Below are 25,735 nucleotides of genomic sequence, written 5' to 3' on the forward strand. Positions count from 1 at the left end.
GGAAGCGAGAATATTGTTTTTTTTTTTTTTTTAAACCGGAGCCCAGAATAAGCAGTAAAAAACGTGAGATTTTTCACCTTCCTCACTCCATCCATACAAGTAAAACTGTTCTGGCTTTGACATACACTTTTACCTCAAACTGATGCATCAGCTGAACATTAGAATCTCCTATGAACACGACCTCGGGCTCCTTGTCTTTGCTGCTCGAAACAAAGTGATTGTGCTGTAAGACACGTAAAACAACAAAGGCCCATTAAAAAGGGGGAAGTGGGCGTGTACATGCATCTTTTTTCCCCAAAAATAGGTTTCCTTTATGCACAGTCAGGTACAATTATACAATACTGTATATTATTATTTTGTATTCTACATTTGAGCAAGCACATAGAGCTTTAAAACCTCTTTTCCCACATTTTCTCATACACTTTGGGGGAGAATTACTAAAACTGGTGCACATAGAATCTGATTCAGCTGTGTATTCTAACCAATCAGCTTCCAACTTCAGTTTGTTCATAGTTATTCAGGTTGAAAAAAAGACACAGGTCCATCTAGTTCAACCAATAAAATGTTTGTTTGTGTATATATATATATATAACATATATATATATTACATACACACACACACACACACACACACACACACACACGTATACATACACAAAATCAGTTGATCCAGAGGAAGGCAAAAAACCACAGCATGATCCAATTTGCTACAGACAGGCAATGGGATTTTCTCTGGATCAACTTTACCTATAAATGTCAGTACCCAGTTATATTATGTACATTTAGGAAGGAATCCAGGCCTTTCTTAAAGCAATCACCTCTGGAGGAAATCTATTCCATATTTTCACAGCTCTTACTGTGAAGAAATCTTTCCATATTTGGAGATGAAATCTCTTTTCCTCCTAGATGTAAAGAGTGCCCCTGTGTCCTCTGTGATGACCTTGAAGTGAATAACTCAACACCAAGTTCACTATATGGACCACTTATGTAGTTGTACATGTTGATCATATCCCCCCTTAATCTCCTCATCTCAAGAGGTTCCTCTAATCTTTCCTCATAGCTGAGCTCCTCTATGCCTTATTTAATTAAGCTTTAACAATAAAACCAGGAAGCTGGTTTTTATGCAGAGCTGCACCAGATTTTGTACCCTCCAGTTTTAGTAAATCTCCCCCTATATGAACAAGTATCTGGACATTTGACCATCAAATGAGCTTGTTGGTATTTTCCAATTCTAAAACCATGGGTAATAATATGGTGTTGCCCCTCTCCACTTTATAGCTAGAGGATGAGAAGACCTGATCCCAAAGGTATTCCATCAGGTTGAGGTCAGAGCTCTGTGCAGAACACTCGAGTTTGTTGTGGAGGAACTGATCAAATATATCTTTATGGAGCTCGCCTTGTACACGGGGGACCATCATGGTGGAAGAGAAAGGGACCTCACCAAACTATTAGCACAAAGCTGGAAGAGTAAAGCCTTGTACACACGATCAGATTTTTTTGGCAGGGGATTGTCTGTTGGCAGACTGTTGTCCTAAAATCTGACCGTTAGTACGCTACTTTTGACAATTAATGTCCAACTTTCTGCCAACAAATGTTGGATGGCAGGCTAGTAAATTTTCGGCGGACAACGGTCTGTTGTCATATTTTGTGATGGTCAGTACACAAGTCCGTCACACAAAAGTTGAAAGTACAAACACGCATGCTCGGAATCAATGCTCACCAAACACAAAATTAGCAGAAGGGGCCCAAGGGGTGGCGCTCAAGAGCTGAAATTCCTCGTAGTACGTCACTACATTTGTGTTTGTGGCACGACAATTGTGTACCGTTAGTATGCAAGACAAGATCCAGGCACACGCCCTTTTGACAAAAATCAGGCGCTTGGTTTGCCAACAATGTGATCGTGTGTATGAGGCTTTAATGTCTTTGTATGCTGTAGCATAAAACATTACCCTTCACTGGAAACACCTGCATGCAATCAGTTGAAGGGGTGCCAAATAATTTTGGCCGTAGAGGTGTGAGTGGCGGTTCATGCTATGCAGTGCAGGAACCACATGCAATTTTGAACAGGAATCGCACCACATTCCTGTTCAAATTCACATGCAGTTCTTCAGCAGTGCGATTTGAGCCATTATTCTGTATGGCTCAAATCGCACCGAATCTAAACCAAAAATGTACAACAGGACCCTTTTTTTGGCAGCGCCAGAATCAGATCGCATGGGTGTGAACACCCATGCAATCCAATTCTGCAAATCGCACTGCATTTTGCAAACTGATTTTGGGGTTTTCATTAACATATCATACACACCCACATATTGGGGGTGCGATTTGGATGCAGTGCGGAATCTGCAGTAAATTGGCACCATATTAGTGTGACCCGGGACTCAAGGTCGGCGTGTTCACTCCCCTGCTCAACAGAAGAGGACCTTTTAGTGCAGGGATAGGCAAACCAGGGCCCTCCAGCTGTTGTGGAACTACATTTCCCATGAGGCATTGCAAGGCTGGCATTTACAATTACTCCCAGGGGCATGAGGGGACTTGTAGTTCTGCAGCAGCTAGAGGGCCCCAGGTTGCCTACCCCTGGTTTAGTGGACTTCTGTCGAAGGCATATTTTGGAAATTTGTTATTGATTAGCCAATCAGCTACAGCCACTAATTAGTGTATTCTGACAGTGGCAGGTGCTGGCGGGAGGGATTCCTCCATCCACCTTATGTATGTGAATGGAGAAATCAGCTGAATTTTTGTTCAGTCTGCTAAAAAAAAAACAAAAAAACAAAAAAACCCTAACAGCGTATTGCCAGCTTTAGCAAACTGAAATGTCGAATGACAAGACAAAGTAAGCAACATGCCCAACTCACCATAGACATCCAGCGCCCATCCCCCTGCACATCCGGCAAAAGGGTGGGGACAGCGGCGGGGTTCTGATTACCGTCACTCATTCTGCCCTATACAAAGGAAACAGACATAGCGGTAGAATGTTAGAGTTGCCCAAACTTTCATCATTGTTTCACCATCATGGTCCATATTTTCAGAGCACCATCAGTATTCTAAAGAGACTCCATCACTTTGTCTATCCTCCTTTCTTCATTGCAGCTGCCGAACACCAAGTGCTTCCATATCTGCATGTGACTTCCTTCCACGATGCGGTGTGGCCAATCGAAAGGCTTGGACACTACCACATGACAGGGGATGACATCATCAACCCTGTGTAAGCTCAGATACTATCCAACATGGAGCCTAGGCATGAGTGGTGGGGTTGGACTTTCAAGTTTGACAGAGGAATAGAGCAAAGAGGGGAGGTGCTGCAATGGTCAGTATAAGTAACTGGAAGGGTGAGGGCTTTAAAAAGACCCGAAAATGGACAAAGCTCAGAACTAAAATGGGTCTGGATAGGTTCACGCAGTTTTTGCTAAGAAAAGGACTGATGAATACCGATTCAGGTTACGTCAGCAACCTTCTTCACTTCAGCTCAGTTTTTTTTTTTTTTTTTTTTTTTTTTTTTAGTTGTTGAACAAATTATAGGTGACAAAAGTATAAACAAAAAATATGCTCTTGCTTAAAAATGGACATAAATGGAACTGTTAATGTCCAATCAAATCTGTATAAATGGAAGAGGACACAGCCTTGTTCCGTTCAGTGCATCCTGGGAGCTCAGACCCCCATCTTAAAGAAGTACAGCCAAAGCTTGTCAGTTCTTTCTGCACTCCTGTGACCCGTTTTCAACAGAAAGTCGCCGGCTCTCTGCTCACAGAGATCTAAGAACGGAGCAATCAGCGGTGTTTGATCGCTCTGTTCTCAGTCTTAGAGCCGGTGGGGGGCTGATGCTGCATCCACCTGGGTAAGTATAATCTTTGAAGGAAAAAAAAAACCCTGAACTTCTTTTAACCCCTTCGTGCCTAAGGGTCCTTTCACACGGGCAGTCCGCTTTGCTCAGCAGGGGATTTATCCGCTGATCCCCGCTGAGCTGGCGGATGACGGGTCCGTCTCCCCTCACTGTACAGAGACAGATCTGTCAGAGCCCGGCTCTTCTCTATGGGAAGATCAGATGAAAATGAACCACCTGTCCATTTTCATCCGATCGATGGATGGAAAATAGGGTCTCCATCCGTCTGGATTTCACGGACAGGATCGGATCCTATAGCGGCGTGTGTCAGCGGACAAGTCACCGCTGACATCCGCTGCCCCATAGGAAAGCCCGCGTGAAAGGTGCCTAAGGGTAAAACAAATCTTAATGCCTAAGCACAATTTTGCAACTTTGACATGTGTTTGTAAAACCGTACATATTATCACAACTATTTTGTGCATCCAGATGGATAAAAGTGTTTTTTTTTCAGGACAAATCGACCTCCAGAAGAAGATTTACCCCCTTAATGACCAGGCCATTTTTTGCTATATGGCGTTGCGTTACTTTAACTAACTGACAATTGCGTGTTGTAAGATGCTGTACTCAAATAAAATTGATGTCCTTTTTCCAACAAATAGAGCTTTGGTGGCATTTGACCTCTGCATTTTTTTTTGCGCTATAAAACAAAAAAAAAAAAAAAAAAAAAATTGAAAACAAAAAACAATATTTGTTACTATCAGCTATACAACATATCCAATAAAAAATGTAAAAGGAAAATCAAATTTCTTCATCAATTTAGGCCAATATGTATTCTGCTACATATGGTGGTAAATGGTAATGTATAGCTCCTGTTTTGTTTTTTTATATCAAAGGAAAAACTGACCCAAAATAGTGAAATTTTTTTTTTTTTTTTAATTTAGATGTATATTTCTTGCTACTACCATAACCTTCCACCAGAAGCTATCACAGAAATCAGGTGACCCGGAATGGGGTTTATCTGGGTCCTGAGGCTCTCAGTGAGACCCCGGTCTCTGTGCTGGGAGCTCACCACGTGGCACGCTCCCAGCAGAAAGGGAGATATGCAAATATGCGGCCCCACGAAAAAAGCCCAGTCCAGTGGGAACTGATGGAAAGGAACCAGCCATAATTCTCTGCAGCAGCCTACAGGCAGCAATGGACTGATCATCTAGGGCCTGATTATTCCACTGTGTTTGTATGTATGTACATTGATTGCATGTATTTCTCATTTGTTTTTCCCAATAGTTTCACTCCCTGTTTTGTTACTAAAGCTTCAAGATGACATTCAGTCTGGCTTATTGCAGAATAGGAGGCCTTAGCTGCATGTCGAGGTATACACAGGGAAACGAGTAGCAAGGACAGAACAATCCTTTTACATTCACATGCTCATAGGAATGAATTGCTGTCGGTTTCTCTTCCGAAAATGGATTAAAGAGGAGTTCCACGAGGGGGGGCCCATGAAAAAAAAAAAAAAATTAAAAAAGTCAGCAGCTACAAATACTGCAGCTGCTGACTTTTAATTGGACACTTACCTGTCCCTGGGTCCAGCGATGCGGTGGATCGAAGCCCCGCTCGTCTCCCCCTCCGTTCAGCAGCGCCGGCATTGCAACTGTGGGCGCCGGGCTGTGGCTTCACAGCCTGGCACCCACTGCGCATGCGCGAGCGGCGCCGTGACTGGCCGCTCAGTCACCTGAGACCTGTAATGGGTCCCAGATGATTGACAGCGGCGAGGGAGCAGAGCGGAAGCCTTCCTGCACCGAGGGGAAGTGATGTCACCAGCCCAGGCACTGGAAGGGGCAGACTACGAAGGACCCCCTAGCAACAGGCATTTAGAGGTAAGTTAAAAAAAATAAATAAATCTCCAAATGTTTTTTTGTTTTTTAGGATTTTTGATGTATTTTTGTTTTTTTGGGTGGAACCCCACTTTAAGGAAAACAGACAAACAGGAAGCCCCTGTGAAAGGGCCCCTATAAAAAAAGGTCCACATTGAGGAATACACTGTTAACATTGAATTGATATTGCCTAGACTTTAACCACTTGCTACTCACCCTCCGTCAAATGATGTCCACCCAGAACGAGAGCTGCACCGCCCCGCCGTCATTTAACCCCGATTTCTGTAAAGAGCCGACGACGCGGCTCATTAACCATGTGATCGGCTGTGTCCAATCACAAGTAAACACGAAGTGCCGGTAATCGGCTCTCATCACCTCACACTGACAGAGTCTGTGGCAAGGAGAGCCGATCAGCGGCATCTCCTTGCAGGGGACTTAAAGACGGGTAATCAGGGCAATAAAGCGCCACCAGTGCCAGCAGTCAGTGCCCATTAGAGATGCCAGTCAGTGCCCAGTGCTGCCCATCAGTGCCACCTATCAATACCGCCTATCCGTGCCACCTATCAGTGCCCATAAGTGTGGCATATTAGTGCCTCCTCATCAGTGCCACCTAATCAGTGCCCATAAGTGCCGCCTCATCAGCGCACATCAGTGGAGAAAAATTACTTACTTACAAAATTTACTGACAAAAACTAAGAAAAACTTTTTTTTTTCTGTCTTTTTTTTAATTTTTTTTTATTTTAGTAAAAAATAAAAAACCCAGCAGTGATTACATACCACCAAAAGAAAGCTATTTGTGTGAGGAAAATTATAAAAATGTCATTTGGGTAAAGTGTAGCATGACCGCGCAATTGTCATTCAAAGTGTGACAGCGCTGAAAGCTGAAAAATGGCCTGGGCAGGAAGGGGGTGAAAGTGCCTGGTATTGAAGTGGTTAACCACCTCTGTATATATTGTAGAAAACGTATACTGTAAAACACGCCGGGGAGGTGGATGGGCATTTCTGGAGGGCAGTTTAAAAACCGCATTTCAGAAAACACACTCAGTGCAATGAAGTCACGAAGAGCGATTCTGTACCTTGTGATCGTTTTGAAACAATCACAACCATCATAAACGTGAATACTTCAAGTGTATTGTAAATGTCCAGCCTATTCAACAATGCCAGAAGGAAGATCAGAAGATTGAGGGGAGAGGAAAAGGTTTAACCACTTGACCTCCGGAAGATTTACACCCCCCCCCTTCAGGACCAGGCCATTTTTTGTGATACGGCACTGCGTTACTTCAATCACACACTTTACGTGGTCATGCGACGCTGTACCCAAATAAAATTGATGGTTTTTTTTTTTTTTTTTTTTTTTTTTTTTTTTTACACAAATAGAGCTTTCTTTTGGTGGTATTTGATCCCCTCTGCGCTTTTTTATTTTTTGCGCTATAAACAAAAAAAAAATAAATAAAAAGACCGACAATTTTAAAAACGAAAAATATTTTTTACTAAAATTTTTTGTTTTTATAAAACACATCCAATAAAAAAACAAAAATCGAATTTCTTCATCAATTTAGCCCAATATGTTGGTCAAAATAATCCCAATAAGTGTATATTGATTGGTTTACGCAAACGGTAGAGTCTACAAACTATAGGATATATTTATGGAATTTTTTTTATTTTTTAAACACTGGTAATGGCAGCGATCAGCGACTTAAAGCAGATCTACAATATTGCGGCGGACAATCGGACACTAAGTGACACTTTGTGGGAACCAGTGACACTAATACAGTGATCAGTGTAAATAAAAATATGCACTGTCACTGTGCAAATGAAACCGGTTGGAAAGGGGTTAACATCAGAGGTGATCAAATGGTTACTTGCGTGTCTAACCGATGTTTATGTGAACTGTGTGAGGTGCTTTTACTAGGAGAAGAATTGAAATTTATTCCCTGCTCTGCAGAGACAAAAAGTTCATCTCTTCCATCCTGCCTCTTTGCTCGATGATCGGCGGACATAGAGTCCGCAGCACCCGCCGCTCGACTCCTGCTGTGTGTGATCTACCCAGAAGAGCTGGGTCACGCGTATATATACACATGATCCGGCGCAGAGGTGCTGACCTGTAGCAGTAAAACTGCTACAGGGCAGACCTTAAGTGGTTAAAATGCAACTGACCACCAACGATTGCAGGATTTTTTTTTTAATGCTTCTATTACCAGCATACATAGGCATACAAGTGCTGGGCAGCATATGATTGGTTTTCCTCTAAAAGTGATCCAAGCGGCTTATCACTTTTACAGTGCTGTGAAGCCCCCCCCCCTCCCCCACTCCTGGGCTCCCCCATTCCACCGGGGGGTGCCAACAGAGGAGATGGAGGAACATCTGTTCCCCCATCTCCTATCTGATGAATGAAGCCGTAGGCTACAAGGATTTTGTCACTTCCGGTTTCAGAGTTGTCATCCACTGGCCATGACAGCCAGGAGAGATCAGGAGTCTAACAGATCCCAGATCTCTCCATAAAGAGCACCTGTCACTGCTCAAAGCTTTCACAAGGGGCCTTGTTCAACCTATGTGGTAGCAAGTTAAATGGAAAAAATAAATAGTTCAATTAAATAAATGCAACAAAAAAAAAAAATTTGAAATGCACCCCCGTCGCACATAGGTAAGCAGTGATTGCACACGTGAGGTTTCACTGTGAATGCCATAGTAAGAGAAACTGTTCTAGAGGCATAGCTCATGTTTAACTCTAAAGCAGGCATGTGCAATTAGCGGACCTCCAGCTGTTGCAAAACTACAAGTCCCATCATGCTCTGCCTCTGGGTGTCATGCTTGTGGCTGTCGGAGTCTTGCAATGCCTCATGGGACTTGTAGTTCTGCAACAGCTGGAGGTCCGCTAATTGCATCTCCCTGCTCTAAGGGCCCTTTCACACTGGGGCGGGGTCGGCGTCAAAGCGCCACTATTGTAAGTGGCGCTTTACCGTCGCTATGCGGCCGCTAGCGGGGGCGGTTTTACTCCCCTGCTAGCGGCCGAGAAAGGGTTAAAACCACCGCAAAGCGCCTCTGCAGAGGCGCATTGCCGCGCCGTCCCATTGATTTCAATGGGCAGGAGCGGTATACACTCCGCTCCTTCACCGCTCCGAAGATGCTGCTAGCAGGACTTTTTTTTTCTGTCCTGCTAGCGCACCGCTCCAGTGTGAAAGCCCTCGGGGAACCCTTCCATATACCCAGTGAAGTGACTGGATACACAGAGACAAAACAAATCTTCCTACACAAGTTGTACCTATTTAGCTATAGCATTCTCTTCTCTGCAGCCTTCTAACACACAGATTCCACACAAATACTCTCAGCTCTGAAGAGCGGGGGGAGGGGATCTGACATTTCACACTGCAGAGCTCAGTGAGGAGAGCTCTGAGCCCTGATTGGAGGGAAGGGACTGATGGGGAAATTGTATATTTTTTATTTCCTTATTATTGTTGGCTCATATTGTGGCTTAATTCATTCTAAGCCTCCAAATCTTGGTTAAGGGGCCATAGAAGGACAAAGTCTGCTTACTCTTTCCAAAGGATTGTGTGATTGCAAACTGACCAAGTCCTTGAGGGGTCATATCGTTGCTTACAAAGGGAGTTGGCTTGGGGGTGGTCTATTCCTTACACACAAAGTCTAAACACTACAGTTATCACTTGAAACATTTGGACCCCTTTCAAACTGGAGGCGTTTTTCAGGCGCTAAAGGGCTATAAATAGCGCCTGATCAGCGTCTGCAAAACGCCTCCCTTGCAGCCCCAATGTGAGAGCCAAAGTGCTTTCTCACGGGAGCGGTGCGCATGCAGGACATTAAAAAAAGTCCTGCAAGCAGCATCTTTGGGGGGGGGGTGTATACACCACTCCTCCACCGCCCCCTGCCCATTGGAATGCATGGGCAGGGCACCGCTGCCGAATCGCCTGCAAAGTGCTTCAGTGCTTTTCGGTCGCATTTAACCCTTTCTTCGGCTAGCGGCTGAAAAGCGCCGCTAAAATTAGCAGCGCTTTACTGCTAACATGAAGCAGTGCCAGTGTGGAAGGGGTCTTAGTCTCACACCAGATAGAGCTGCATGATTCTGGATAAGAAAAAGAGGGGACTGGGAGAACGGTCCCCAACCGATCATAAAGAAAAAAGAAACATTGAACAGGACTATCTCGGTACCGACTTAAACAATGTAAACTCAGAAATGATAAAATACAGTTTCATTTTACAAAATTTAGAAAACAAGACGACATTTTATTACATCATAAAAAGGTGCATGGTAACAATCCATGTATATCACCAGCATACGTGTCCCCTATGTAGGAGGATCAGAATATGGTGGATTTCCACGGATATCGCTGTTCTCAACATGTTTTGCAGGATTTCTACTGCTTCATCAGGAGAATACCTGTAATTAGTCATCATAGTATTAAGCACCGTGTATCAAAATATATACAAGAACATTACATTTAACAGTTGGTAAGTAAACAGGGGGAGATAGAGAGCGGTGTTGCTTACCTATGGACATGTGTCTATATTGGGTAATGTCAACATATATGTGGTGGTACTCCATGGTAGGAGAATTAATTGGAACATAAAGTGGAGAAGGAGGATACTGCATTATTGTTACATGCGGAGCTCCCTCCAGTTTATCTGGTCGGTTGATCAACACGTTTACTATTTATGTTCTAGGTTGGCGGTACCAGAGCTATTCCTCTGCCCTGAGTACTTCAATCTACCAGCCTTCCTTCCCACCGAGGAATATTTGTGTGGATTGGCTTTCTTAAAAAATTGAGATTTTTCTCCTCCCCAGACCCAGAGTATTATTTTTGTGTGATATAAGGTTAGTTCCTCCTGATATTCAATTGGTGCCCTTTTATCTGTCTCCTTTTTCCCCCTTATTCCCCCCTTCCCTCCAAGGTCCCTCCCCCTCTCCTCCCTCTTCCTTTTTTTTTCCTCCCTTTCTCCCCCCACCCCCTTTTCCCTCTCCCCCTTTTTTTCTCCCTTCTTCTCCGTTTTGTTTTTTTCTCCCTCCCTTTATCCTTCTTTTTTTCTCTTTTCTTTCCCCTCCCCCCTTTTTCTCTTCTCATTTTCTCCTCCTTGTCCTATTCCTTTCCCATCATTGTTTTACTCCTACCATCAAGTACCACCATATATTGTTGTTATTCCCAAATATAGACACACATCTATTGATTGCACGTCCCTCGTAGCCACAGGGGGGGGGGGGGGGGGGGCAACGAGGGATGTGCAATCAATGGATGTGTCTGTTGGGGGGGGACATTGGTGGTGCTCCGACTCTGGCTAGGCCTGGGTTACCGGGTAAGCAACACCGCTCTCTATCACCCCCCCCCCCGTTTACTTACCAGCTGTTAAATGTAATGTTCTTGTATATATTTTGATACACGGTGCTTAATACTATGATGACTAATTACAGATATTCTCCTGATGAAGCGGTAGAAATCCCACGAAACATGTTGAGAACAGCGATATCCATGGGAATCCACCATATTCTGAACCTCCTACATAGGGGACACGTCTGCTGGTGATATACATGGAATGTTACCATGCACCTTTTTATGATGTATTAAAACGTCTTGTTTTCTAAAATGAAAAACTGTATATTATATCATTTCTGAGTTTACACTGTTTAAGTCGGGACCAAGATAGTCCTGTTGCTTTTTTCTAAATGACCGTTCTCCCAATCCCCTCTTTCTCTTTCTCAAATTGGATGATGGTACACCACCATACCTAGTTTATACGTAACATTTACCAAAGGGGCTTCTTCTCAATGATTCTGGATAAAATGAGAACCACAGTTTTTTAAAAAATAAAGATCATGATTCTCAGCGTAACATCATCTTTCACATTATATCAAAAAATTGGGCTAACTTTACGGTTTAGTTTTTTTTTTTTTTTTAATTCATTGAAGTGTATTTTTTTTTTCCAAAAAATTTCATTAAAGGAACAGCTGCGCAAATACAGTGTGACATAAAATATTGCAACGACAGCCATTTTGTTCTCTAGGGTCTCTGCTAAAAAATGTATAGAATGTTTGGTGGTTCCAAGTAATTTTCTGTTAGTGTAGCACCAGTCCTATGGGGTGGACTGGACTGAGAGGCAAATTAGTCTAGCTCCCCACAAAGCGGCCGCATTGCTTCCGGTATGCGGGCGGCTGGCATTCCACAACTGGGGAGGGGGGCGCGGCTTCTAATTTTGACTGTCCTCTCATCTTGGACCACAAACCTTCCTCACTGTGCTGTATGTTTTCTGCTGCACCATTGGCATGGTTATATCTTCTTAGTCCTCTCCATACAATTATCAGAAATTTGTGCTTAAAGTAGAACTGTAGGCAACACTTTTTTTTTTCCCATTTTGGAAAGAGTAAGGGAGGGTTATACCCCCTATCAGTTTATTTTTTACCATCCCTGTCCCATTGCAGAGATTTCCCTTCACTTCCTGCCCCATAGCCAAACAGGAAGTGAGAGGAAATCTATGCAAATTAAGGGAATCCATTGCTTCCCCCCCCCCAGGCCCTCAGAACTAGTGTCCTCACTCGAAAATGTCAGGGTGGGTCTTAAACAGGAAGGGGTGTGGCCTTGACAGGAAGGGGTGGTCATATTTAAATTAGGGGGTGCACGAGTTTAGTCAGGCCTAGGGCAGCACAAAATCTAAATACACTACTGCTGCCAGTGCTGCCTATCAGTGCCTCATCATCAGTGCCCGTCAGTGAAGGCGAAAACTTACTTACAAAGTTTTGTAACAGAAACAAAAGAAAAACTTTTTTTTCTTTTTTCAAAATTTTCAGTATTTTTTTTTTTTTATTATTTGTAGCACAAAAAAATAAAAACTCTAGGAGGTGATCAAATACCACCAAAAGAAAGCTCTATTTGTGAGAAAAAAAAAAATGATAAACATTTAGTTTGGGTACAGTGTTGCATGACCGCACAATTGTCATTCAAAATGCGTCAGCGCTGAAAGCTGAAAATTGGTCTGGGTGGGAAGGGGAAAGTGCCCGGTACTGACACGTTTTGTTGTATGGAAAAACACCCACATTTGAGGTCCCGTTAAAGCGCTATGAAACCCAAAACTAACATATTGCATGAAGAAAGGAGGGGGGGGGCACCAACTGAGTGTAGTATTAGACCCCTTTCACACCGAAGGCGTTTTGCAGGCGCTATAGCATTAAAAATAGCGCCTGCAATCCGCCCTCAAACAGCTGCAGCACTGTCTTCAGTATGAAAGCCCGAGGGCTTCACATTACTCTACCAGAGAGCTTTCACACCGGAGCGCTGCGCTGGCAGGACATTAGGAAAAGTCCTGCCAGCAGCTTCTTTAGAGCGGTGAAGGAGCGGTGTGTTTTGATTCAAATCAATGGGGCAGCGCTGGGATACCACGGCAAAACACCGCTATTGCGGGCGGTTTTAACCCTTTCTCGGGCGCTAGTGGGGGGTAAAAGCGCCCCGCTAGCGGCCGAAATGCGCCGCTAATCCGACAGCAAAACGCCGCTAAAAATAGCGGCGTTTTACCGCCGACGCTATGCCCGGTGTGAAAGGGCTCTTAGAGTATAGCTTTAAAATTGGAACTTAAAGTAGAAACTTTACTTTCTTAAAGTTGAACTATAGGCAAAACTTTCCTTTCATTCTGGATAGACCAAGGGAGGGTTATAACCCCTGTCCAATTTAGTTTTTTCGCCATCTGTGTCCCATTGCGAAGATTTCCCTTCACTTCCTGTCCCATAGCCAAACAGGAAGTGAGAGAAAACCCTGCAAATTAAGGGAATTCATTGGGGACCCCTAGGTCACCAGAACTAGTGTCCCCATTGGAAGATTTTCCCTCTATTACTTTTCAGGGGATTTTCTATTACTTTCACTTTCAATGATAACGGTAAACAGGACAAATATAGAGGAGGAATCTCCCTATCAGAGACACAGACAGCAATAAAAACTGACAGATGTTCTAATCCCTCTCCACTCCATCCAAAAGTAAAAAAAAAAAGTTTTGCCTTTAGTAATACTTTAACTCTTAAAAGGGGTTGTAAACCTTCATGTTTTTTCACCTTCGTGCATCCTATGCATGAAGGTGAAAACACCTGGCAGTGACCGCCCCCCCAGCCCCCCATTTTACTTACCTGAGCCCAGGAACTTGACCCGCCGGGGATGCGCATTCTCTCCGCCCGGGGGTTCTCGGCTCTTGATTGGATAGATTGATAGCAGCGCAGCCATTGGCTCCCGCTGCTGTCAATCAAGTCCAATGACGTGGGCGCCGGGGCCGAGTCATACATTCAGCGGCTCTGGACGCCAATTCTGGACTCGGGAGCGCGCCCGCAAGGTAACCCCCTCGGGGAAGCGCTTCTCCTAGGGGGTTATCAGATGTGGGGAGGAGCCGCCGAGGGACCCCAGAAGACCAGGTTCGGGGCCACTCTGTGCAAAACGAGCTTCACAGTGGAGGGAAGTATGACGTTTATTATTTAGGAAAAAAAAAAAAAAAAAATTAACCCTTACAATCACTTTAAGACCCGTACATATGAAAAACCGGATGAAAACATTCGTACGACGAGCGGTCTGCCGGTTTTCGGATCATTAGTACAGTGCTTTCCACAGCCGATTTTCACTTTTTCGTCAGACAAAAACTGGATGTGCGGATTATAAAATTTTCGTCGTACGTGAACTCAACGTCCGATTTTCATTTAATTAGTACGGTTTTCGTACCAAAAAAAAAAAAAAAAAAAAATCGTAAGAGCAAGACTACGCATGCTCAGAGACGAAAGAATACATACAAAACTAATCAACACATGACGTCACTTCTGACATTGTACTCTGTCGTACGAAAATGTTCCTATTGTGAGTAACCTCTTCACTTTCCACAAGAGACATGCCACAAAAAACGGACGTTCGGTTGTCTGAAAATCTGATTGTGTGTACGAGGCTTTAGGATGGCTGCCGCTGCTACTTAACTCATATTCCAATTGACATTTTAATTCATGGACTGAGATTAATTTCTCCCCCCACCCTTTTTTTTTTTTTCTTTTACCAAAAAAACGCTTAGAGCCTTCCTTTGATTGCGACACACACCCTTCTGTGCGCCAGAACTTTTGGCTTTTATTCTGTAACATTTTGCAGCTTACCAATTAGATGTGCTGGCTGCATTTCTTTTCTTTTCTTTGCCCCCCCCCCCGTTTTCCCCTGGTGATCTGGCCAGTAACACACCTCCCATGTTACAGTGCCTCCACTCTGGAGGAAGGAGCACAGGGGGCATCTTTAACCACTTCAGCCCCGGAAGGATTTACCCCCTTTCTGACCAGAGCACTTTTTGCGATTCGGCACTGCGTCGCTTTAACTGACAATTGCGCGGTTGTGCGACAAAATCGACGTTCTTTTTTTTCCCCACAGATACAGCTTTCATTTGGTGCTATTTGATCGCCTCTGCGGTTTTTATTTTTTGCGCTATAAACAAAAAAAAGAGCAACAATTTTGAAAGAAAAGCTATATTTTTTACTTTTTGCTATAATAAATATCCTCAAAAAAAATATATAAAAAACAAATTTCTTTCTCAGTTTAGGCCGATACGTATTCTACATATTTAATATGTAAAAAAAAAAAATTGCAATAAGCGTATATTGATTGGTTTGCACAAAAGTTATAGCGTCTACAAAATAGGGGATAGTTTTATGGCATTTTTATTATTCATTTTTTTTATCAGTAGTGGCGGCGATCTGCGACATTATGGTGGCGATTTTGGGACCATTGTCATGTATACAGCGATCAGTGCTATAAAAATGCACGGATTACTGTGTAAATGACAGTGGCAGAGAAAGGGTTAAACACTAGGGGGTGATCGAGGGGTTAAGTGAGTCCTAGGGAGTGATTCTAACTGTGGGGGGGATGGGCTACCACTGACATGACAGCGATCACTGCCCCCGATGACAGGAAGCAGTGATCTCTGTCATGTCACTAGACAGAACAGAGAAATGCCTTGTTTACAAAGGCATCTCCCTGTTCTTCCGCTCCGTGAGACGATCGCGGGCCCCCGGCGGACATGGAGTCTGCGGGACTCGTGGGCAGGGTCACAGAGCACACAATGCCGCGTCTAAAAGGGGACGTACCTGTACGCCCATTTGCCCAGCCGTGCCATTGCGCCGATGTAAATCATCATGTGCTGGTCGGCTAGTGGTTAAACAGCATTGTTCTCAGTCTGGGCGGAGGGGAGTGTTAAATGTATTAGCAGATTTAGATATACTGACAAATTGAAGCCAAACTCCAGCTCACACTTTATAATTAGTTACAGCAGTTTTTTTTTTTTTTCGTTTTAGGTTATAGGGTTTACAATCAGGGGTCTCAAACTGGCGGCCCCCCCCAGCTATTGCGAAACTACAAGTCCCATGAGTCATTGCAAGGCTGATAGTTACAAGCATGATTCCCACAGGCAGAGGCATGATGGGACTTGTAGTTTTGCAACAGCTGAAGGTGCCGCCAGTTTGAGACCCCTGGATAAATTAAAGCTGCTTACTGTAAGCACCCCTGCCAGTGGTATATGGTTTGTCTCACCCATGTAAATCAGTCGTTCTCAACTCCTGTATTTAAGACCCACTAACAGACCAGGTTTTATGTATTACCTTGGGGAGATGCAGACTAGAATACTGCAATCACTGAGCTGCAAATCATATCACCTGTGATGTATTTCAGTTATCTTGCAAACCTGGCCTGTTAGTGGGTCCTGAGGACAGGAGTTGAGAACCACTGATGTAAACTGATATATTCTGCTGGAGAACTAGAGATTTTAAAAAACAACAGGACTTGCTGGCTGGATCACCAGATAAAAATAAAAAGGAAGAAAACCTAAAAAAAAGGAAACTAATGCAGCCATCACATCTTGATTGGTAAGCTGCAATAAAAAATGTTTGTTTTTGGGTTCAATTGATTTTTTTAACCACTTCCCACCCGGAGGACGTCAGATGACATCCTTAGGTTGAAGGGACACCTAGATGATGGGTGCAGCGATAGGCATCATTCACATATCTTTGTTTTCCCCAACAATCCCCTCCTAAAAGCCATCCTAGGGGCTTTTTAGCCACTGGATTGCTTTTACAGACAATGGGAGGAGACGCGGGACGAGGGACGCCCCCCCCACCAGTGCCTCTCCTGTGCGATCAGCTCCAGCTGCAGTGCCAGATTACTATAGAGCTGTCTGTAGACCAGATAGTCCCCAGCCATCTCTATGACCTTGGGAGGCCGGAAGTGACGACATGACATCACATCCGGCTCTGGCAGATGTAAACAATGCCAGTTTTTATCTCTGGAAAGTCTGAAATCAATGTTTATTTTTGTTGATCTCACGCCAGGGTACGGGAGATACCTCCTGTGTTATAGACCCCACATCTCTCCATAAGGCCTCATGTACACTGGACGTTAAAATAACATTATAAAAAACGTCAGTAACTTTGCAGTTTTTCAACTTTTTTCAACGTTTTTGCAATAGCGTTTTTTAGCGTTTTTTTTTTTTAAGGAAATTTTGATTTGTTTTTTCCTCATGGATCAAAAACATTAAAAAATGCTGGTGAGCGTTGTTTTTGAGCGTTTAGCGACGTTTATCAGCATTAGTGCGTTTTTACAGCTGAAAAACGTCTCAGAACCCACTAGTTTTGGGTTATTTTTACTGCTCAAAAACGCCACTGCCCAAAACTGCTGATAACAGTCTATGTGTGCATGGAGACATAGGATAACATGATGGAGAGTTTAATGACTGTAGAAAAAAAAATGTCTACTGACAAAAACAGCTGCTGAAAAAACGTCAAAAAAACATCCAGTGTGCATGAGGCCTAAAGAGGACCGGGATGTTTACATTTCTTGTAATAGAAATAAAAGTGATTAAAAAAAATAATAAAAGGCACAGTGTAAAAATAAAATAAACAATAATTATAAAAAAAAAAATGAAAGCGCCCCTAGTGTTTGCACGCAGAAGCGAACGCATACGTAGATTGCACTCACTTATGTAAAGGCGTTCGCACCATACATGTGAGGTATCGCTACGAAAGTTCTGGCGAGAGCAATAATTTGTGTGCTAGACCCCCTCTAACCCTAGACAGGTAACCTGTAAAAAGGTTTAACCACTTCAGCCCCGGAAGGTTTTACCCCCTTCCTGACCAGAGCACTTTTTACAATTCGGCACTGCGTCGCTTTAACTGCTAATTGCGCGGTCATGCAATGCTGTACCCAAACGAAATTTGCGCCCTTTTCTTCCCACAAATAGAGTTTTCTTTTGATGGTATTTGATCACCTCTGCCGTTTTTATTTTTTGCGCTATACACGGAAAAAGACCGAAAATTTTGAAAAAAAATGATATTTTCTACTTTTTGTTCTAAAAAAAATCCAATAAACTCAATTTTAGTCATACATTTAGGCCAAAATGTATTCGGCCACATGTCTTTGGTAGAAAAAATGTCAATAAGTGTATATTTATTGGTTTGCGCAAAAGTTATAGCGCCTACAAACTAGGGTACATTTTCTGGAATTTACAAAGCCTTTAATTTATGACTGCCTATGTTGTTTCTTGAGGTGCTAAAATGGCAGGGCAGTACAAAACCCCCACAAATGACCCCATTTTGGAAAGTAGACACCCCAAGGAATTTGCTGAGAGGCATGTTGAGCCCATTGAATATTCATTTTTTTTGTCCCAAGTGATTGAATAATGACAAAAAAAAAAAAAAAAAAATTACAAAAAGTTGTCACTAAATGATATATTGCTCACACAGGCCATGGGCATATGTGGAATTGCACCCCAAAATACATTTAGCTGCTTCTCCTGAGTACGGGGATACCACATGTGTGGGACTTTTTGGGAGCCTAGCCGCGTACGGGGCCCCGAAAACCAATCACTGCCTTCAGGATTTCTAAGGGCGTACATTTTTGATTTTACTCCTCACTACCTATCACAGTTTTGAAGGCCATAAAATGCCCAGATGGCATAAAACCCCCCCAAAATGACCCCATTTTGGAAAGTAGACACCCCAAGCTATTTGCTTTGAGGCATGTTGAGTCCATGGAATGTTTTATATTTTGACACAAGTTGCGGGAAAGTAACAAATTTTTTTTTTTTTTTGCACAAAGTTGTCACTAAATGATATATTGCTCACACAGGCCATGGGCATATGTGGAATTGCACCCCAAAATACATTTAGCTGCTTCTCCTGAGTATGGGGATACCACATGTGTGGGACTTTTTGGGAGCCTAGCCGTGTACGGGGCCCCGAAAACCAATCACTGCCTTCAGGATTTCTAAGGGCGTAAATTTTTGATTTTACTCCTCACTACCTATCACAGTTTCGGAGGCCATGGAATGCCCAGGTGGCACAAACCCCCCCCCCCCCAATGACCCCATTTTGGAAAGTAGACACCCCAAGCTATTTGCTGAGAGGCATGGTGAGTATTTTGCAGCTCTCATTTGTTTTTGAAAATAAAGAAAGACGAGAAAAAAAAATTTTTTTTTTCTTTTTTCAATTTTCAAAACTTTGTGACAAAAAGTGAGGTCTGCAAAATACTCACTATACCTCTCAGCAAATAGCTTTGGGTGTCTACTTTCCAAAATGGGGTCATTTGGGGGGTTTTTTGCCACCTGGGCATTCCATGGCCTCCGAAACTGTGATAGGCAGTGAAGAGTGAAATCAAAAATTTACGCCCTTAGAAAGCCTGAAGGCGGTGCTTGGTTTTCGGGGTCCCGTACGCGGCTAGGCTCCCAAAAAGTCTCACACATGTGGTATCCCCGTACTCAGGAGAAGCAACAGAATGTATTTTGGGGTGTAATTTCACATATTCCCATGGCATGTTTGAGCAATATATCATTTAGTGACAACTTTGCGCAAAAAAAAATAAAAAAAATAAAAAATTGTCTCTTTCCCGCAACTTGTGTCACAATATAAAATATTCCATGGACTCAACATGCCTCTCAGCAAATAGCTTGGGGTGTCTACTTTCCAAAATGGGGTCATTTGGGGGGGTTTTGAACTGTCCTGGCATTTTATGCACAACATTTAGAAGCTTATGTCACACATCACCCACTCTTCTAACCACTTGAAGACAAAGCCCTTTCTGACACTTTTTGATTACATAAAAAAATATTTTTTTTTTGCAAGAAAATTACTTTGAACCCCCAAACATTATATATTTTTTTAAAGCAAATGCCCTACAGAATGGTGGGTGTTTCATTTTTTTTTTCACACAGTATTTGCGCAGCGATTTTTCAAACGCATTTTTTGGGGAAAAAACACACTTTTTTAAATTTTAATGCACTAAAACACACTATATTGCCCAAATGTTTGATGAAATAAAAAAGATGATCTTAGGCCGAGTACATGGATACCAAACATGACATGCTTTAAAATTGGGCACAAACGTGCAGTGGCGACAAACTAAATACATTTTTAAAAGCCTTTAAAAGCCTTTACAGGTTACCACTTTAGATTTACAGAGGAGGTCTACTGCTAAAATTACTGCCCTCGATCTGACGTTCGCGGTGATACCTCACATGCATGGTGCAATTGCTGTTTACATTTGACGCCAGACCGACGCTTGCGTTCGCCTTAGCGCGAGAGCAGGAGGGACAGGGGTGCTTTTTTTTTTTTTTTTTTTTTTTCTTTATTATTATTATTTTTTTATCTTATTTTTAAACTGTTCCTTTCATTTTTTTTTTTTTAAATCATTTTTATTGTTATCTCAGGGAATGTAAATATCCCCTATCATAGCAATAGGTAGTGACAGGTACTCTTTTTTGCAAAAATTGGGGTCTATTAGACCCTAGATTTCTCCTCTGCCCTCAAAGCATCTGACCACACCAAGATCGGTGTGATAAAATGCTTTCCCAATTTCCCAATGGCGCTGTTTACATCCGGCGAAATCTAAGTCATAAAATGCTCGTAGCTTCCGGTTTCTTAGGCCATAGAGATGTTTGGAGCCACTCTGGTCTCTGATCAGCTCTATGGTCAGCTGGCTGAATCACCGGCTGCATTCTCAGGTTCCCTGTTGAGACAGGAGAGCCAGAGAAAAACACGGAAGACGATGGGGGGGGGGGGGGGGATTCCATCCCACTGCTTGTAAAAGCAGTCTAGAGGCTAATTAGCCACTAGGATTGCTTTTACATGAAAGCCGATCGCTGGCTGAAAAGAATGATACCAAGATGATACCTAAACCTGCAGGCATCATTCTGGTATAACCACTCAAAGTTGTGAATGGCGTACCTGAAGACAAAAAAATGGTTAACAATAAAGCACAGTAAACGGTAAAGTATAAAAAATTGCATATCTGAAAAGCAAACATGATAAAACATAATAACAATAAAACATTGCAGAATAGAATACAGTAAAAAAGAGCAGAACAAGAGAGAGAGAATAGAGAGAGAGAGAACAATAAAACGACAACTATTTTTTTTTTATTTTATATTTTTGTTTGTGTTTTTTTTTTTTTTTTTACACTTTTTTTTGTAACTAACTTTTATAACTGTAACCGGTTCCAGGTTCGGGTCTCTCAAAATGCGATGGCATCTTGGGAGACCCTGTGAAAGTGTGCCTAGTCTGTGCAATGCTGTACCCTACGCTAATACTCAACTAGTGAATGGTAGCGTTCAAAACATTTACCAATGCAAAGACCAGGATTGTCAGGACAGGAGGGACAATAATAGCGGGTGTCACGCCTATATCCGCGCTTGCTGCAGACACGACATCTTTTTTGGGGGGGGTTCGTTGGGTAGGGGTACTCGGGAGGACATAAAGAAAATGCCTCTCATGCAGCCGACTGCATTTGGTTGGGGATGTGAATGGGGGAAGTACGGGCGCTGCAGAAGTGGTGGGTTCCCAATTAGGATTGGCGAATGCAGCAGGAAGGGCACTATGGGCACGACGGGCCTGTGTTTGTCTTCTTGGTGGCAGCGGGACACTACTTGTGCTTGCCACCTCACCAGCTTGAACTGCACTTATGGGACTCGCCACGTCACCAAGTGTTACTGCAGTGCTGGTTTGACTACGACCGGGGTGTACTAGGCCGCTGGTGCTTGCCAGTTCACCAAAACGCTGCCAAAAAAACTGTTAGCGATCGCAGGGATCAGGCCTGACTCTGCGAACGCTGCAGTTATGCGTTTAGTGTTTTGTAAGTGTCAGTGATCGATCGATACTGCACTTGGGTGGGCTGGGCCGGGCGGAGGGGCAAAACGCAGGTGCTAGCAGGTATCTGGGCTGATCCCGCTAACACTGCGTTTTTGGGAACCCTAAACTGCTGGGGACACCAGTATAGATCTGATCAGATCAGATATTGATCAGTTCAGATACTATACCACTAAGGGAGGCGTATGCTGCGTGCGTGGGTGTTAGCGGTACTGGCGCTAACCTGACGCTGCCTGGGGCTGGTGCTTGCCAGTTCACCAAAACGCTACCAAAAAAAACTGTTAGCGATCGCAGGGATCAGGCCTGACTCTGCGAACGCTGCAGTTATGCGTTTAGTGTTTTGTAAGTGTCAGTGATCGATCGATCGATACTGCACTTGGGTGGGCTGGGCGGAGGGGCAAAACGCAGGTGCTAGCAGGTATCTGGGCTGATCCCGCTAACACTGCGTTTGTGGGAACCCTAAACTGCTGGGGACGCTAGTATAGATCTGATCAGATCAGATATTGATCCGATCAGATACTATACCACTAAGGGAGGTGTACGGTGCGTGCGTGGGTGTTAGCGGTACTGGCGCTAACCTGACGCTGGTGCTTGCCAGTTCACCAAAACGCTACCAAGAAAACTGTTAGCGATCGCAGGGATCAGACCTGACTCTGCGAACGCTGCAGTTATGCGTTTAGTGTTTTGTAAGTGACAGTGATCGATCGATACTGCACTTGGGTGGGCTGGGCCGGGCGGAGGGGAAAAACGCAGGTGCTAGCAGGTATCTGGGCTGATCCCGCTAACACTGCGTTTTTGGGAACCCTAAACTGCTGGGGACGCCAGTATAGATCTGATCAGATCAGATATTGATGCGTTCAGATACTATACCACTAAGGGAGGCATATACTGCGTGCGTGGGTGTTAGCGGTACTGGCGCTAATCTGACGCTGCCTGGCGACGCATATCACCGCCGGGCGATCAGGGGCTAAACCTTTATTAGGTAATAAACGGCGGGTGCCCTGACACTAAAAAAAATAAACGAACTAACCAGCGTCACCCGTAACGGTTATACGGTGATCAGTGGTGAAAGGGTTAACTAGGGGGCCATCAAGGGGTTAAAACATTTATTAGGTAGTATATGGGGGTCCCTGTCGCTATAAAACGCTGACGGCGAACCTAAATATTTACGTCCCTAACTAGCGTCACCAGTGACACTAATACAGCGATCAGAAAAATGATCGCTTAGCGACACTGGTGACAGGGGGTGATCAAGGGGTTAAAACTTTATTAGGGGGGGGTTAGGGGGGTATCCTAGACCTAAAGGGGGGTAATACTCATTGCCCTAACACTGTAACTGTCACAAACTGACACCATGCAGTAATCAGAAAAAAAAAAAAAAAAAAAAATACTGCTTGATGTCAATTTGTGACGGGGGGGGGGTGATTGGGGGGGGATCGGGGGGCGATCGGGGGGGGGGGGGATCGGGGGTGTAAAGTATGCCTGGCATGTTCTACTGTGTTGTGTGTAGTGTTGTGCACTTACATGTCTTCTCTCCTCGGCGCTGGACGGAAACTGCCAAGCCGAGGAGAGATGACATCACATCCTCTGCCTGTGTAAAACTACACACAGGCAGGGGAGGATTCCGATTGGCTGGGAGCGATCGCGAGGGGGGGCCACGATCGGATGGTCTCCCCCTCGCCTCCCGACGCTCCCAGTCACAAGCTGACCGCCGCTGGCACCGGGGGGGGGGTCCATTGGACCCCCCGCCCGCGGGAGGCAGATCACGTACAGGTACGTGATTCTGCCTGCCCGTGCCATTCTGCCGCCGTATATGTGCGTTAGGCGGTCGGCAAGTGGTTAAAGTGTCACCTATGGAGATTTTTAAGTACCGAAGTTGAGGCCGTTCCACGAGTGTGCGCAATTTTAACTGCTTGCCGACTGTATACTGTATAGATAGAGATATAAATATATCTCTATGTATAATATAGATATACATCTCCTGCGCCGCTGGCAACCCGCTCCCTCTGTGATTGGACACAACGTGAGTCAGTCGGCGGATCTCACGGACTCAATATCCGACGGGACCCATCGATCGGTGGTCATCCTATGTAAACAAGGCAGACTGCTGTTCTGTCAGCAGGGAAGGTATTGATCCTATGTTTCTGCAAAGCACACGGATCTCTGCCTTCCCCTAATACAAGCACCTCCCCCACAGTAACCAAGCACACAATTAACCCTTTGATCGCCCCTGATGTTAGCCCCTACTATTTTTAGTACTGATTACTGTATGGGTGTCACTGGTCCCTAAAAAGTGTCAGGTGTCCAATCTGTCCGCTGCAATAGAGCAGTCCCGCTAAAAATTGCTGATCACCGCCATTACTAGTAAAAAATAAATAAATAAAAAGTCTACATATACATATTGGCCTAAATTTTTTTACATTTTTTTTTCCATTGGGTGTGTTTAACTGCTTGCTGACCAGCCGCAGCACTTATACTGTGGCAGGTTGGCACGGCTGCGCAAATTGCCGTAGCTATAAGTTGGCTCTTTAAGACGTTATAGCAGGCGCCCGCCGTATGTCCCCGGAGCCGATGCGCATGCCCGGAGGGCGCGATGTCCGCCGGGCACCCGCGATCGCTCCTGACAGAACAAGAATGGGGATCTGTGTGTGTAAACACACAAATCCCAGTTCTGTCAGGGGAGTAGAGACAGTGTATTCCTACTAAGTAAGAACAATGATATGTCTCCTCCCCCAGTTAGAACACACACTGAGGGAACACATTTAACCCCTTGATTGCCCCCTAGTGTTAACCCCTTCCCTGCCAGTGATATTTATACAGTCATCAGTGGCTATTTTTAGCTCTGATCGCTGTATAAATGTCAATGGTCCCAAGAAAGTGTTAAAAGTGTCCGATCTGTCCGCCATAATGTTGCAGTCCCCAAAAAAAAAAAAAAAAAAATGTATATTGATTGGCATGCGCAAAAGTTAAATCTATCCCCTATTTTGTAGACGCTATATGTCATTTTTATTTTTTTATTTTTTTTACTAGTAATGGCAGATTGCCGCCATTACTAGTAAAAAAATTAAAAAAAAAAAAAAACACATAGCATCTACAAAATAGGGGATAGATTTAATTTTTGCGCATACCAATCAATATACGCTTATTGTGATTTATTTTACCAAAAATATATAGTAGAATATATATATAACTGATGAAGAAATTTTTTTACTTTTTTTTTTCTTCTTTAAAAATTGATGCTCTTTTATGGTTTATAGCGCAAAAAAAAAAGGACATCAAATTGTATTTGGGTACAGCATCGCACTCATCAGTTAAAATAACGCAGTGCCGTATCGCAATAAACAGCCTGGTCATGAAGGGGGAGGGGGTAAAACCTTCCGGAGCTGAAGTGTGACATGTTAGGTATCTATTTATTCGGCGTAATATCATCTTTTCATCTTTTATATTTTGCCAAAAAAATAAATAAAATTGTGTGTTTTTTTTTTTTTTGCATTAAAATTCACAAAAAAAGTGTATTTTTTTTCCAAAAACAATGCGTTTGAAAAACTGCTGTGCAAATACCGTGTGACATAACAAATTGCAACAATCGCCATTTTATTCTCTAGGCCAGTGATGGTGAACCTTGGCACCCCAGATGTTTTGGAACTACATTTCCCATGATGCTCAACTACACTGCAGAGTGCAAGAGCATCATGGGAAATGTAGTTCCAAAACATCTGGGGTGCCAAGGTTCACCATCACTGGTATAGAGCCTCTGCTTAAAAAAAAAATAATAATAATGTCTGGGGGTTTCTAGCAAAAAAAAAAAAAAAAAATACAGATTTTTGTACATGTAGGAGTGAAATGGCAGAACTGACCCGGGGCTGGAAGTGGCTAAAAAAAAAAAAAAAAAAAATGGCGCAACATGCGTTTTTG

The 25,735-nt window shown here is 43.6% G+C and overlaps 1 protein-coding gene across 1 annotated transcript in view; it reads right to left on the reverse strand.

Moving 5' to 3' along the window:
• Positions 1–25,735, reverse strand: part of PAFAH1B3 (platelet activating factor acetylhydrolase 1b catalytic subunit 3) — a 44,601-nt gene that overhangs the window by 18,249 nt on the left and 617 nt on the right. The window contains exons 2-3 of the mRNA XM_073602038.1: positions 2,856–2,942; positions 134–223 (exon numbers count right to left, since the gene is read on the reverse strand). Of these exons, the coding sequence (XP_073458139.1) occupies positions 134–223; positions 2,856–2,936 (171 nt within the window). The 5' untranslated portion in view covers positions 2,937–2,942. The remainder of the gene's footprint in view (positions 1–133; positions 224–2,855; positions 2,943–25,735) is intronic.

The sequence above is a fragment of the Aquarana catesbeiana genome, linkage group LG10 (assembly GCF_042186555.1).
Source record: "Aquarana catesbeiana isolate 2022-GZ linkage group LG10, ASM4218655v1, whole genome shotgun sequence".
Lineage (NCBI taxonomy): Eukaryota > Metazoa > Chordata > Amphibia > Anura > Ranidae > Aquarana > Aquarana catesbeiana.